The 14,099-nt window shown below is 55.4% G+C and overlaps 2 protein-coding genes and 1 pseudogene across 3 annotated transcripts in view; all 3 read left to right on the forward strand.

The window, feature by feature from the left end:
- Positions 1 to 4,893: 4,893 nt before the first annotated feature.
- On the forward strand, positions 4,894 to 8,136 carry LOC306660317 (olfactory receptor 6B9-like; annotated as a pseudogene). Its single transcript has one exon. The product of its transcript is annotated as an olfactory receptor 6B9-like (transcript).
- A 2,655-nt stretch (positions 8,137 to 10,791) lies between these two features.
- ADAM8 (ADAM metallopeptidase domain 8) overlaps positions 10,792 to 14,099 on the forward strand; it is a 125,303-nt gene continuing 121,995 nt past the window's right edge. Inside the window, exon 1 of the mRNA XM_079138731.1 lies at positions 10,792 to 10,795. The gene's annotated coding sequence lies outside the window, so the exon portion shown is untranslated. The remainder of the gene's footprint in view (positions 10,796 to 14,099) is intronic.
- On the forward strand, positions 11,278 to 13,333 carry SPRN (shadow of prion protein). Its single transcript, XM_079136590.1, has 2 exons — positions 11,278 to 11,361; positions 12,504 to 13,333. Exon 2 carries the CDS (start codon positions 12,519 to 12,521, stop codon positions 13,005 to 13,007), a length of 489 nt encoding a protein of 162 aa, XP_078992716.1. The 5' UTR covers positions 11,278 to 11,361; positions 12,504 to 12,518; the 3' UTR covers positions 13,008 to 13,333.

A 14,099-nucleotide genomic window follows, 5' to 3' on the forward strand; every position in this document is an offset into this window, starting at 1 on the left:
AATTTAACCTTTATGTCAGGGGTAACTTTGGGAAAAGTAATAAGTCATAAGTAGCTGCCGTCCCTCTGGGGTTTCGGGATCCTGGTTAGTGTACCTGAGCATGGCCTCTGTAACGCGGCTTAGAAATGCTGACGGGTTTTCATCTCTGTCCTGTATTACTTCCTGAAGTTTATCATAGTTAATGGGTTTAATAGCAGCCTTTCGTAGACCTGCAAGGACGCAGGTTTGAAACCTATCCCGCTGTAGACACCCAGCCTCGGTATTACAGGCCCAGCCCCAATGGGGTGGGTTGGGGTCGATTGATGAATCTCATCTGCATAATTGCGCACCTGTTCCCAGACTCTCCTGCACTCCTCAGGGTGTTGGACATGATCATGTAAATGTCATGCCAGGTAAGGTCATAAGGCTGGGTAAGGTGCTGAAATTCCTTAATGAAGGTTGCAGGGTTGGAGGTGAAGGAGCCTAGCCGCTTCTCTATTTGAGACAGATCGGGCAGTGAAAAGGGAACATGGACTCTGATTACTCCCTCCGCGCCAGCCACCTCCCGTAAAGGAGCTAGGACATGGTCACAGGACCGCGTGGAGGGGGACTTGGTGGGCTGAGTGGAGGAGCGGAAGGAGAAACGGAATGAGGCCAAGGAGAGGAATGGACAGGGGCTTCTAAGTAGGAGGCCTGTAAGGAGATGACGCATCAGCTGGATCAAACTCGGAAGAGAAAGGGTTAAAAGGGGAGGAGAAGCCAAGAGAACGTGTTAGGTTCAGCAAGAAAGAAAGGAAAAACACGAAGGGGAAGAGTCCCTTTCCATTCACCAGGTCGCCCACACATGTACTTAATTATAACTAGTATAATTAGGCATATAATTTTACCTAGTATAAGCTAGAATTAAGGTGTCATAAATAGACCATCCTGACTTACTATCTAAAGGACAATTTAGCTCTAATTCAGGGAACAGGTGAAGGGGTTTGAGATTGTTTAATAAACATCTCAGGGGCGAGTTTGCTGGGCTGGAAGTCCTGGATCCCATGGTGAAGACTGAGACCCACCTAGTTAGTGATCAATGGCGTCCCACGACCACGTGCTAGGCAATGAGAAGGTTAGTACACAGGTCTGGTCGTCACACAGTACCAGGGTCTACCAGGCATTAGCCGAGAGAGTTTGAGGACCTGGCCAGGATTTCAAGTGAGATGAAAAAAATATAAGATGAGCCTCAAACCTGAGAAAGAATCTCAGCACCATAAAATCAGGAATTCACCCAGCAACTAGGACCAACTATAGGGACCAACCGTAACTTTGAAAGTCGTGGTTGGAGGCACCCCCCACACCTCGGCAGTCTTGAGAGACCTGGATATTCAACGGCCGCTTCTCAGATCAGGCAAGATGTGTTTAAGTGGTCAGGGGACCTGCCTAAGGGGAACTCATCAATTTGGAGTCCGTGTTGCATGCAGAAAACGGGGCATCCAAGTAAATGGAAGGTGAGCCTCTATCCGTAGGTGCTGGGGCTGTTGGATGGGATTCTGCTTGCTTAGTCAGCGGGAAGACCATCATGGGTCTCGGCACCAGATGTTAGGGGAAAAATGCAGCTCAGGTTGGGATCCCGCTGAACTGCCGCTCACTCGCTTGGCTCGGTTGTGGCTCGCCAATAGCTCCCAGAAAAGATGCTCCACAGACACGAGGTCTCACGCAAGAGACTTTATTTCTGCGGACGATTGGCACATCTGCTCAGGGCAAAAAGAAGGGGCAAAGAAAGATGGCAATATGGCTTCTCCCAGATATTGGAATCTCGCAGGCTGGAAGGAACCAATAGCGGAGGAGAATTCTTGCAAGCTGACTGATGAACAATAGCATGTTAGGATGTAACGTGGGAAACAGGAAAATGGGCGGCAGCATAAGCCTGAAATTCCTGTAACGTAGGAGGTGGGCAGAGCGCAGATTGACAGGTGGTGGGGAGGCTGGAAATTCCTGTAACGAGAGAGGCAGGTGGCTTTATACTTTACACTGCCTCCAAAGCATACTGGGCCAGAAACCTGTGCCAGAGCAAATGAAGCTAATCTGCAATGAAAGAATCACAGCCAAGCAAGGATCAATAGGAAAGGACATGCAAGACACCCCGAACCAAGGAAGCCATATCTTGATGAGTACAGGTTCCATGCATGTGCACTTGGTCAAAATCATCAAATTCAACACACAGCCTGTGTGCAAGTCACTGCATAAATTACACCTCAAGAGATATTTGGAAAGGCAGCAGTGCACACCTGTAATCCTAGCAGCTAGGGAGGCTGAGACAGGAGGATCCTAGATTCAAAACCAGTCTCAGCAACAGCGAGATGCTAAGGAACTCAGTGAGACCCTGTCTCTAAAAAAATATATAAAATAGTGATACCACTGGTTATCAGTTTGCCTTGATGAGTCCAGCCTCCTCATATGTTGAAGTAAAACACCAGAGAAGCACGCTGAGGCAAGCGTAGAGTAGAAGTAAGAAGCTTTATTAAAGGATAGTAAGACAGACTTCTAGGTGGAAGAAGTGGGCCCAAAGGCGGGACCTTTGAGTGAGGAGGAGGAAGTCCTGTCCTCTCTATACATCTAAAGTTTCCCTTGTTCTTCTGCTTTCTTCTCCTTTATCTTGTTCATGTCCTCCCATCCTGTATAGTGACGGGAAGATGTCGGTGGATTGGCAGGTCAGTGGGTGGGCAGGCGGGTTGGAAGGGCCAAAGCAGAATGCTAGGCAGGAAGGGAGTGGCAGCCCAGGGGGCTTTCATCTGTAGCCCTCTGTCTGCTCGGGAGTTGCCTTCGTTAACAACATTTTTGGGGAGGGGAGGTATCCAAGGGCTCTGGAGACAGGAACATTCCAATCTCCCAGGGGCGTTTCCAACTTCCCAGACTCAGATTGGCCTCCATTTTCTCAGTTTGACTTGATTCCCTATTCTACACTAACTGCCTGTCTTTAATTCTGGCTTCAATAGGGCTGGGGATGTGGTTCTGTGGTTGAATGCCCCAAGTTCAATCCCTGGCACCCTGAGTTCAGTCCACGGTACCCAAAAGAGAGAGAGAGTTTAGAAAACGATCTTTAAAAATAAGAACTCCTACAAATGCAAGCCTCCACACAGAGAAACACCACGTGGCAGAGACACGTGGCCACCATGCCCGGGAGAGGGTGGATGGCGGTGGACGGGGATGGCAGTGGGCAGTAGTCAGGCTGGGCCCTTCCCAGGCGGAGTCCCGTGGGCACTGAGAACAGACTCCTCCAAAGCCATCTCTGGCCTGCGGGAAGCCTCCCAGCAGCACGCCTCCCAGGGGCCTCCACAAATTGCCCTGAGAGCAATTAAGAGTCTGCCAGGTTGGGGAGCAGAAGACAGTGGGGAGAGCAAGGCCTCTGAGGAAGTGAATGAGGACCACACAGAGGAAAGGCTGCAGGCCGAGCGAGAGGCTGGGCACCTCTCCCAGACTGGGCTTGCCGGGACCTTGATAGTGAGGCCACGCCCTGGGAAGGCCGTGGGCACAGCATTTTCCTGGCAACCCCCAGGTCCCACCGGTGGGCTGGTTGGCCCACACCACAGGACGAGGGACCAGGACTCCTCCAGCCCTGACGCAGCAGGGGCCAGACCGGGCATTCAGTCCTGGGCTCAGTCTGGGTGTGCTTGTTCGGGCCTGAGACCTGCGCACCTTTGTCCTGCGAGTCTGAGCAGGCCCCACAGACCCTTGCAGGCCCTTCTGCAGCTTCGTGACCCATCTCACTACCAGGGTGCTGAGACTTAGGGGAAAGTCCTCCAGCTCCTCTGCCAGGGGCTGGCCAGCACCGTAGCACTCCGCATGGAACAGTGCCGCCTGCAGCGGCTCTCAGTGAATTCACCTTGCTGGCAAATCGCAGAAGCAACGAGGCAGCGGCTGAGCACGCAGAGGGTCCAAGGACCTGGATCTCTCCCTGCAGATCTCAGCACCATCAGCCCAGAAGGAACCCAAGTACGAGGAGGGCAGGGGAAGCCGGTGAGGAGCAGCCACAAGGCAGGTCCAGGAGTGCCTGGCAGGCCAGAGGGACCCTTCCTGTATCCCAGTCTCTATCCCAGGCCACCTCCTCCATGCATCAGCCCACCTGCCCTCAGGCACATGCAGGGGTGTCCTAACAAAATTCCCAAACTGCACAGCCCATCTGAGGCTGGGAGAAGACAGCTTCCGTCCATTCCAGAACAGCCACTTAGTTGCTTAGAAAGCACAGAATAGACTTCAGACGGCTCCAGGTCAGGCCAATCCGGACATTACAGGTTGAGACTCAATCCCTCCTCTCTACAAACCCCCAAGTTCTATTCACCCTGCAGGCGCCCTCTCTCCCTGTCATTCCTGAGGCAAGAGGGTCTTTCAGTCACAGAAAGCAGCATGAACGAGTCAGGAGGCAGGGAGCCAGCGGAGGACAGGGAAGTGTCCCAGGGCACACCAGGCCACACAGGCCTTCCAGGTGCACGTACCTGCTGTGAATATGTGTTCTGGCATGTGTGTGTGCGTCCCGAAGTCTGCATGTATGTCACCTGGGGGTGTGCATCTGGTTGTGGATTGCACCCCTTGACTAGTACCTGTATGTCAAGGCAGGAAAGGATTCATGCCTGAGGGCATATGTGTGAGGGGGTGCATCTGCTCATACAGGTGTGTAGAGACCCAGTGGCCACTAGCAGACATTGGCCCTGGGTAGGTGTGCGAGTTGAGCTGAGAGGTAAGGGTGACAGGTAAGTATGGCCACTGGTCCCAAGGTGTGCATTGGTTGTGATGTCTTCTGCTGCCAGTCCCTCAGTCCTCAGGCAGCCACATGGGGGATGGCAGAGGGAAGCCCTGCCTCTGAGACCCCAGAAGGGGATCGAGTGCTCACAGCTGCTCTCACCAGTGGAGAAGTGGGCCTGGCCCTATCACATGCCGCACCTTAGTGTCACTGTTCCAGGGTGCTCAGAAGTGACCTCTGCTGCCAGGAAGGGCCATGAGCAGCCCCAACAACACATGGGTGGACAGAATTCATCTTGCTGGGTTTCCCTGAGCTGCACCATCTACGAGGATTGCTGTTTGGGTCATTCCTTATCATCTATGTGGTGACAGTCCTAGAGAACCTGGTCATCGTGGGCACCATCAGAGCTAGCCACCAACTGCACACACCCATGTACTTCTTCCTGGCCAACCTGTCAGTGCTGGAGACCGTCTACACCACGGTCACTGTCCCTAAGCTGCTGGTCGGCCTCCTGGCAGGAGTGGGGATCATCTCCTTCTCTGGGTGCCTCACCCAGCTGTTTCTCTTCCTCTCACTAGGCTCCTCTGAGTGCTTCCTTCTGGCTACCATGGCCTGTGACCGGTACCTGGCCATCTGCCACCCACTACACTACCCAGCCCTCATGGGCTGGAGGCCCTGCCTGTACCTGGCCCTCAGTGCCTGGCGTGGTGGCTTCCTGGCCTCCTTTGTGTCCACAGCTCTTATCTCCCACCTTAAATTTTGTGGCCCCAATGTCCTCAACCACTTCTTCTGTGACATCTCGCCCCTGCTGCAGCTGTCCTGCTCAGACACCACCGCCATCGAAACGCTGGACTTTGTAGCAGCCCTGGCTGTGCTCGCCACCTCCCTGCTGGTGACTGCAGTCTCCTATGCCCACATCCTAGCTACAGTGCTAAGGATTCCAGGGAGAGGCAGCCGCCAGAAGGCCTTCTCCACCTGTGCCTCACACCTGGGGGTGGTTCTCGTCTTCTACACCACCACCATCTTCATGTACGCCCGGCCTCACGCCATCAGCTCCTTCAACCTCACAAGCTGGTGTCTGTGGTCTACTCGGTTGTCACTCCCCTGCTCAACCCCATAATCTACTGCCTGAGAAACCATGACATGAGGGAGGCCCTGACCAAATTCCTCCATGTCCCTGTCCCCTCCTGAGCACCAGCAGCAGGATCCACTCTGGAACTGCTGACCCCTCTGCTCTGCTTGCAGACACTGCCCCATCACCAAGGTCAGGCCAGCTCTCTCAACTGGCTGTCAGAAGTTCCTTCCTCTCCTCCGCATCCCACCCTGGGTTAGAGCTTCCCAGGACAGAGTGAACTTGAGCAAACATCTGAATGAGCACAGGAGGTGACCCAGACCTAAAGACCTATACCTGGGCCCTCAATAGTGTTCCCCAGAAGATCAGCACTGAACTGGGGACAGTTCCCTAGGTCCCATGGTCTCTCCCAGCAAGATCAGCACTGAACTGGGAACAGCTCCCAAGTTCCCATGGCCTCTGCCAGCAAGATCAGCACTGAACCGGGGACAGCTCCCTGGGTCCCATGGTCTCTCCCAGCAAGATCAGCACTGAACCGGGGACAGCTCCCTAGGTCCCATGGTCTCTCCCAGCAAGATTGAAACCTTGGCAGTCGCTTAGCCTGAAAAGTTCAGTGCAGAGTCACAGGAAGCCCCTCTCCAGTGCCATTCCCCTGATCACTGGAGTCTAGACCGCTTTGGTGGTGGCCAGTCCCTCACCCTGTCCTAAGCCCTGTATCCCCCACCCCTGTGCCTGCATGGATAGGCCTCTTCCCATGAGACCCTCAGATGGCTCAGAGTAGGCACCAAGGATCACCAGGCCAGACAGAAGTTTCCAGCATGTCTTGGCAGCACCCCAACACACAGGTTCCACTCTTCCTCAGAAGCAAGGACGTGCCCCTGCTTGAAGCCGGTAGGTTTTGTGACCCTGTGACATGCCTGTGCCCGAGTTTTCTGCCCCCTTTCTTCTCAGGATCCCTTCTCATGCACTCCCTTCCCAGTGCTGTCAGGGCAAAGCCTCTTGCACTTTGTTTCCACTCCCACCCCATTTCCTTAGTAACAGCACCAGGGGGTGTGTCCTTGTTGGTGTGCACATGGGACAGATGTATCATGTGGTCTGTGTGAGCATTAAATCCATGCAAAAGTTTTGTGCTATAAACATCATCTTTCTTACCATGTGGCTTTGTACATTTTAAGTTATGTCAAAGTGCATACAAATTTAGGGTCATTTTATCGTCTTGGTCAATTTAACCTTTATCATTAGGAGATACTACTCTGTCTCTAGACTGCTCCTTGCCTTAACATTTAAGGCTTAAATTCTACTTTGTATGACACTTATACAGTGACATCAGTTGCCTGATACATGCTTCTTACCAGTGCTGATTACTAATACATTGCCTCTCAGCTCCTGGCCATCCTCCATGCTTCTCCATGTGGCTCTGTGGAGAGCTCAGTGTCAGTCTTATTTTTATTCCTTTTGTAGGTAACTTGGGTTTCTTCTGTTTCTGGAAGCTTTAAGATTTTCTCATTTTGGGCTTCAGCCATCTCACCTGGGTCTGCTTCTATTTCTGTTGCTCTTCGTTTGGATGCTTCCAGAGCTCATGACGTGTATGCATGCTTGTCAGGTTTGGAAAGTGTTTCCTTGAACACAGCCTCTATCGCACACCCTTTCCTCTTCCTCTGGCTCCAGACTCATGTGCTGGACCTTTTTGGTATCCCTCTGCTCCTGCCCCGATTCCTATGCTCCCCGCTGCATATTTTCTTCTGATCTTCCAGGTCACAAATATTCTCTCTAGCCATGCCCAGTCTTCTGTTTTTCACTTCCAGAACTTTCATTTTGTCCTTTTTCTGTTTTCTGAGTAGAAAATATAAACTCAGTTTCTCCAGCTCACACTCAACAGTCAAAACAGAAGACTTCTGCAACCAAGCAGAAGACACCACACACTGAGCAAGCAGTCTTGCAGCAGACACTGGCTGTGTGTCCTCTGTTCAGCTCAATCCTTCACTGTTCACTTGGAGGTAGCTCAGTTCCCCCAGGACCTGTGCTGGGGCCTGACCACTCCCATTTTCAAGCCCTGGGTTTTTATCTGTACTTCTGACAAACTGGCACTCCACAACAGCTCTTCAGGTTGAATTAGTTTGCTAGAGGAGCTTGCAGAACTCAGGAAACATTTGCTTACCTATGCAGCTTATAAAAAGGACTTCAGAGGATGCAGATGAAGAAATGTGTAGTCGAGGTGTGCGAGAGCAGCCCAAAGGAATTGTCACCCCTGCCCTGGTTCCCTGTGCTGGTCTGCCTGTCCCCTGCCCAGGCTGCTTCCTCACCATGACTTTCTGCAATGCCTTAACATCTGACATAGTGAGTCCTCTCTGATCTTCTTTCTGAAAAGTAACAGCTATTTTAGGCTTTATGTTCCATGCAGACTCTAATCTCTTGGGTCTATATTAGTTTGCTAGTACCAAACAAAGTGCACAAACAGCTTAAACAATAGAAACTTAGCAGGAAAGTTTCATGATTTAGCGGGAATGGTTCCTTATGAAGCCTATCTCCATGGCTTGTGGACAGTATCTCCTCTGCTCCCTGTGTCCTCACATGGTCACCCCTTTGTGCATGTCTGTGTCCTGATCTCTTCTTCTTAAGGGTACCAGTCCCATGGATCAGGGCAGCACCTTATGACTGCAAGTAAACTTAATTATTTCTTTAGAGGTCCTACCTCCAAATACAACCACCAGGCTTCAGGAGTCAGCATACAAATTCTACAGGGGCACACTTCAACCTATAGCAGGTTCCTTTAAAAATTATGCTGAAATAATGCTCCAGTAAAAAATTATGCAGGGATTTTTCCTGGTATTTCTTTGAATTTGTGAACTGACTTGTGGGTGGAGAATCATCACTTCCATGGTCCTGAGCTGCCCTGTCCTTGTCATGCCTCCATGCAGGCAGGTCTCCCTCTATGTCCTTGAGTGCGTCCTGTGTTCTCCAGAGAGGTCATCTGCACTGTGAAATGCTGTTTACACTGCTGGCTGCTTTCTCGTTCTGAGAAGCTAGAAAATGTACCCGAGCCTAAGACACGTTTGCTGACACAGAATATCCTGTTGGTAACCACTTCGACAAGCAGTCAGGAGGCCGGGGTGGTGCACACAGGGCAATGGAACAACTGCACCAAACGGGGCACCAGACCTCCCCCTGCCACCCTCGCTGCTGCCGACACACCCTGTGGCCATCGGGTGACGGCAGCACCCCAGGCACCAAGTCCAGGCAGGAGAGGAGGACACGGAAAGGGTGTTCCACCTCTGCCAAGCCCCTCTTCCCAGGCAGAACAGACCCCTGGAATGCCCAGAGCACACTGTGGGGTCTGTGGGCCCTCCAGTGCCATGTGGCCCCCGGTGGGAAGTCAGCACCTGTGGGCAGCAGCAAGCGTCCTGCCACTGCTGACTCCACCCACTCCACACACTGCTGTCTCCTTGTCGGTGGCCCTGCCAGTTCCGTGTCACACAAAAGTGGTGAAAGCAGGACCGTCCTCATTCATGTTCTCAAAGGAGTGCACGTAAGTCCCGCCACCGAGCACGACATTTGCTGTGGGTCCTGAAACACAGCGTGGTGAAGAAAATCCACTTCCTTGACTAGTTTTCTCGGCCTTCTCCCCAACCACCCCCAGTGAGTATTGGCTGAGATCAAGTGCTTTGTCTTCCTCTTTTGAGAAAATTAAGAGCGTCGCTCCCTCTGCCACTAATGAGTGAGGTCCACTGGCATGTCCTGAGGTGAAACCTGCGTCCCACTCGATGCTGGCATGCTTTCTGAGGCACCTTCGTGCACTTTGCTCGTATTCCACTTTCCTGTTCACGCTCAAACATAAAGTAGCCCAAGTAGCCCCTCGCCTCCCTACATATCTTGAGACCATCCTAGGATCTCCAGATAAGAGTTGGGAGGCTCCTGCAGCACACTGACCCTCCTGCCTCCGTGCTGACCCTTGCCAGCATGGCCAGGGGTCGGAGCCCAGAGCTGAACCTGCATCAATGCACTCTCCTCTCATACTTGTCTTTCACCAAAGAGATTTCCTTAGCTTTACGACTTAACCCCTCTTTTCTTTTTTTGCAACAAAGTGAGATTCAGAAGTCCCTTTATGGTCTCTTTTATTCTCTTCTCACGGCACCCTCTTACTTTATAAATATCATATCTGCCCCTGTCTTTCTGAGACCATGGGATTACATTTTTTTTTTTTTTTTTTGCTGTGCTGGGGATTGAACCCAGGGCCTTGTGCTTGCAAGGCAAGCACTCTACTGACTGAGCTATCTCCCCAGCCCAAGGGATCACATATTCTTTAGTGTCTGTTTTTGGTTTCCCTCTGATTCCTCATACTTCCTGTTCCACTGTTCTGTCTCTTAACCTTGGTCTCGCTTCTGTGTGCTGCTGAGCTCCTAAAGTCTGACAGATCTAGTTGTCATTTGTGCTTTTACCATGAAGCTGCAGGAACTCTCTGTACTTGAGTGAGGCCCTTAGAGTGAAGGGCAGGGAACCAGGCACCAGGCTGGTCTCCTCCTCACTGTAGGGGACAAAAGCCAAATCTAACTGGCTTCAGTGGAAAGAGAATCTCCCCTCACTAACCCAGAACTGCTGGGGCAGACCAACTGGGTCACCTTGACCGGCTCCCTTCCTCTGCCCCATCTGCATAGTCTCCACACTCAGGAGGAGAGCAGCTCCTAGATCGCAGGCTGCAGACCGCATGGCCAGGAAACCGCATGACGATTTGGAGCAGAGATCATACACCCCTCCCAGGGCCAGGGAGGGCACAGCAACCAGACTCCACGGTGGCTCCCCAGGAGAGCACTTCCGGAAGTGGTCCCTCAGCGAGGCCCAGCAAGCCTGCTGGTGCCTCGGGACACTCCTGATGGAGTGCTGGATATCTGGCAGAGTTCTCAGCCGGCACTGCAGGAACAGCAGGATGACCATGAGTCCCAAATCACGGCCAGGGGCACATCCCAGTGCCCATGAGGAAGTCTCAGAGACCTGGGAAGGGGGCCTGTTGTTGCAACTCCAGACCATAGGACCCTGGACAGGCATCCTCCTCTCCTCCTGGTACACCGTGTGGCCCCTGTGGCTGGGATATCCGCCCAGGTGGGGATGATAATGTGGAAGAGGGGAAGGAGGAAGAGTGGGTGTGCTGGGGTTGGATCCAGACCTGGGAGAGGCCGTGCAGAATGAGAATGGAGAGGCGGGCAGGTGGGGAGAGGCGCGGGGCTGGGGAGGCTGATGTGTGCCGCTGGTAAGGCACAATCAGGGACGCTGTGGGAGCCTGGGGGATGGGATGCGAGAGGCGGGCTGGGGCCGGTGAGGGAGGTGGGGAGGGTAAGGAAGGAGGAGGGGGCGCGGCGACGACGGGGGCCGGGCACCGAGAGGGGCTGCGCCCTCCTCCAAGCCGGCCCTATCTCCTCCCTTCCCTTGGCGTCTCCCGGGGCTGAGCCGCCGCCGCGCCCTCAGTCCTAGGGAGGCCTCGGTGCGTCCAGCCCCGCCTGGCCTCGGCGGAGGGTCCTCGCCCCCGCCGGCCTTCCCGCTCGCCCGGCCCCTGGAGCAGCACCTGAGCCGCAGCTCAAACCCAGGCCCGCAGCGGGTAAGACCGGGCGATGGGGTCCGGGAGCGAACCGGGGAGGCTGGAGTCCGGCCCGCGGTCCCGGGCAGGATGGAGACGCCCCCAGACCCTCGGCGCCGGGCCCGCTGGACCTTCCGGGTCTGTTCCCTTCCCCGCTGCTGGGCCGGGCGACCTGGGAAGGGTGGAGCGCCGGGCGGGGACGGGAAATGCCCGGGGTTCGGCCTGCCCGGCGGAGCCCCGCGGAGCCGTGTTGCCAACGCCGCCGCACCTAGTCCGCCGTGGCCACTGGTGCTAAGGCTCGGGCGAGGGCTCCAGGGATCAGGGATGCCATGTCGGGCCACATGGCCAGACACCCGTTCCTTCTCCAGACGCTATTCCGGGTATTGGGCGCCCTTTAATCTCGACCCTCCCCCACCCCAACATGGCCCATCCTTCCACAGACCCGTGTGCAGAGCCCAGGATATGGAGCCCCTTCCACTAGGCCTGAGCGCCACCCCCACCCCAGTTGATTCCTCCCAGCTCACCCCAAGCTCTTCCCAGTTACTGAACAGGACCCCAAGCCCCTACCCCAGACGGGAACACACACACTCAGCCCACTCCAGCCCTGAGTGGGCGCCCTGTTCCCACAAGTGTTGAGCTCCCAGATCCTCAATCTACCCTCAGGTTCTGAGCCCCTGTCCCCAGACCCTGAACCCTACACCTCCACATCCTGGTCCCTTGTCCCCTCAGGCCCTGAGTCCCTGGTCAGCAAGCCCTGAACCCCGCCCGACCCCATCCTGGTCCCCAGGTCCTGAACCCCTAACCTAACATCCTAGTCCTCAGGTCCTGAACCCCTGCCCCCTCAAACCCTGAGTCCTCTGTCCCCAGGGCCTGAACCTCCTAACCCCATATCCTGTTCCCCAGGCTCTGACCTCTGTACCCTCAGACCCTGAGTCCCCTGTCTCCAAGCTCTGATGTCCCTGTCCCCAGGTCCTGACACTCCCGTACCCGGACCCTGAGCCCCTGGCCCCAGGCTGTTAGGCAGTCCCCAGCCCTGAGCCCACTGGCCCTAGACCCTGATTCCAGGTCCTGCCCCGGCCCTCAGTCCCCTGTTACCTGACCTCTGCCCCATGTCCATGGGCCCTTCTAGCAGAAGCTGAAGTCCTTCTGCCTCCTCTCTGCAGGTTTTACCCACAAAGATGAACTGGACAGCTGCCACTTGCTGGGCTCTGCTACTGGCCACAGCCTTCCTCTGTGACAGTGGTGCAGCCAAAGGTGGCCGAGGAGGAGCTCGGGGCAGTGCCCGTGGAGGGCTGCGCAGCAGTGCTCGCGGGGCCTCCAGGGTGCGTGTCAGGCCTGCACCCCGCTACGGTAGTTCGGGCTCAACTCTGCGCGTGGCAGCGGCAGGGGCTGCAGCGGGGGCTGCGGCGGGGGCTGCAGCGGGGGCTGCGGCAGGGGCAGCAGCCGGCCTGGCTGCAGGCTCTGGCTGGAGGCGGGCCACCGGGCCAGGGGACCGTGGCCAGGAGGACGACGAGGACTGGGCACCTGGTGGCAATGGGACACGTGGGGGTGTGTACAGCTACTGGACCTGGACTTCAGGTGCAGAGTCCACCCCCCGCCTGCACCTCTGCCTGCTGCTAGGTGGTGCCCTCGGAGCCCTGGGCACCCTGGGGCTGCTACAGCCCTAGGCCCAGCTGGCTTGGGATCCTGGCCCTCAGCCTGACCTTCTCCACAGGCCCCTCAGGCTGCCCCAGGGGCCACCAGCTTTGAGCACCTCTTCCCTCCACTGCCCACAGTCCTCATGCCCTGGAGGACTCCACCCTCCGCCTAAGCCTGTCCCAACCTCCCATCTCCCACCCTACCCTGAAGCCAGCAGCACCCCAGCTCCAGGATGTCAGGGTCCCCCAAGAGAGGCAGTTGGCTGTGGCTCCTGCTCAGGCCTGCAGGCTGGGAGGTGCCAAGACCAGGCAGTCAGGCCACTCCTGTCCCCTGGCCTGCTCTGGACAGAAGAGTATAGACAGTGTTGACCAACCACAAGGACTTCTCACAGGGAAGCTGCAACGACTTCCCACGGGAGCAGAGTGTCAGCAGGAGAGGAGCGTTCAACCAGCTGCAGTGAGAAATGTCAGGTGCTGACACCTGCCTAGGGCAGGTCCTGAGGACTTCACAGCCCCACAGTGCTCCAAGCAGGAAAGCCGTCCATGCCAGAAACGCCCACTGTGGTCCTCACAGCTCCCAGGAGAACACGCCTTGGGAGGCCAAGGCAGCATCCCTCTCTTCCTGGCAGACTCCCCACAAGACGCTCTGCCAGGGAATGGCCTCCACCTTGGAGCCAGTGGGCCCTAAGAACTCATCCTGGGGGAAAACCCACATTCAAGAGCATTCCATTTTCTTGGAACTTTAGGTCCACATCCAGGGACCACTCAGGGGCCGCAGCTGCCAATCCCACTGGGTCCCTACATTTCTGGTGAGCAGCAGCAGCTCCCAGCAGGCGATCCCTCTCTTGGAAGCACATGGACCAAGTTGAGGCAGAGGGGCCTTGGAGAGGTCGTGGCACGAGCGGCGGAGGACAGACAGGAGAAGACGGTGGTTCCTCAGACCTGGGGCCGCCCACAGGTCCTTGGAGAAAGGCTGACCAAAGCAGTGGAGCCTGCCTGTAGCAGGTACAAAGACAAGAGCAAGTCTGGGCTCAGGACAGAGGGCTGAGTGCCCCACCTCCACCAAGGCCATCTGACCATGGACATCCTGAGGGAAGGGATACCCAAAACAGCCTCAAGATG

Source organism: Sciurus vulgaris (genome assembly GCF_902686455.1).
Source record: "Sciurus vulgaris genome assembly, chromosome: 4".
NCBI lineage: Eukaryota > Metazoa > Chordata > Mammalia > Rodentia > Sciuridae > Sciurus > Sciurus vulgaris.

Bases quoted from the DNA above. Each gene is read 5' to 3' on its own strand.
- SPRN (XM_079136590.1), top strand. From the start codon at position 12,519: ATGAACTGGACAGCTGCCACTTGCTGGGCTCTGCTACTGGCCACAGCC.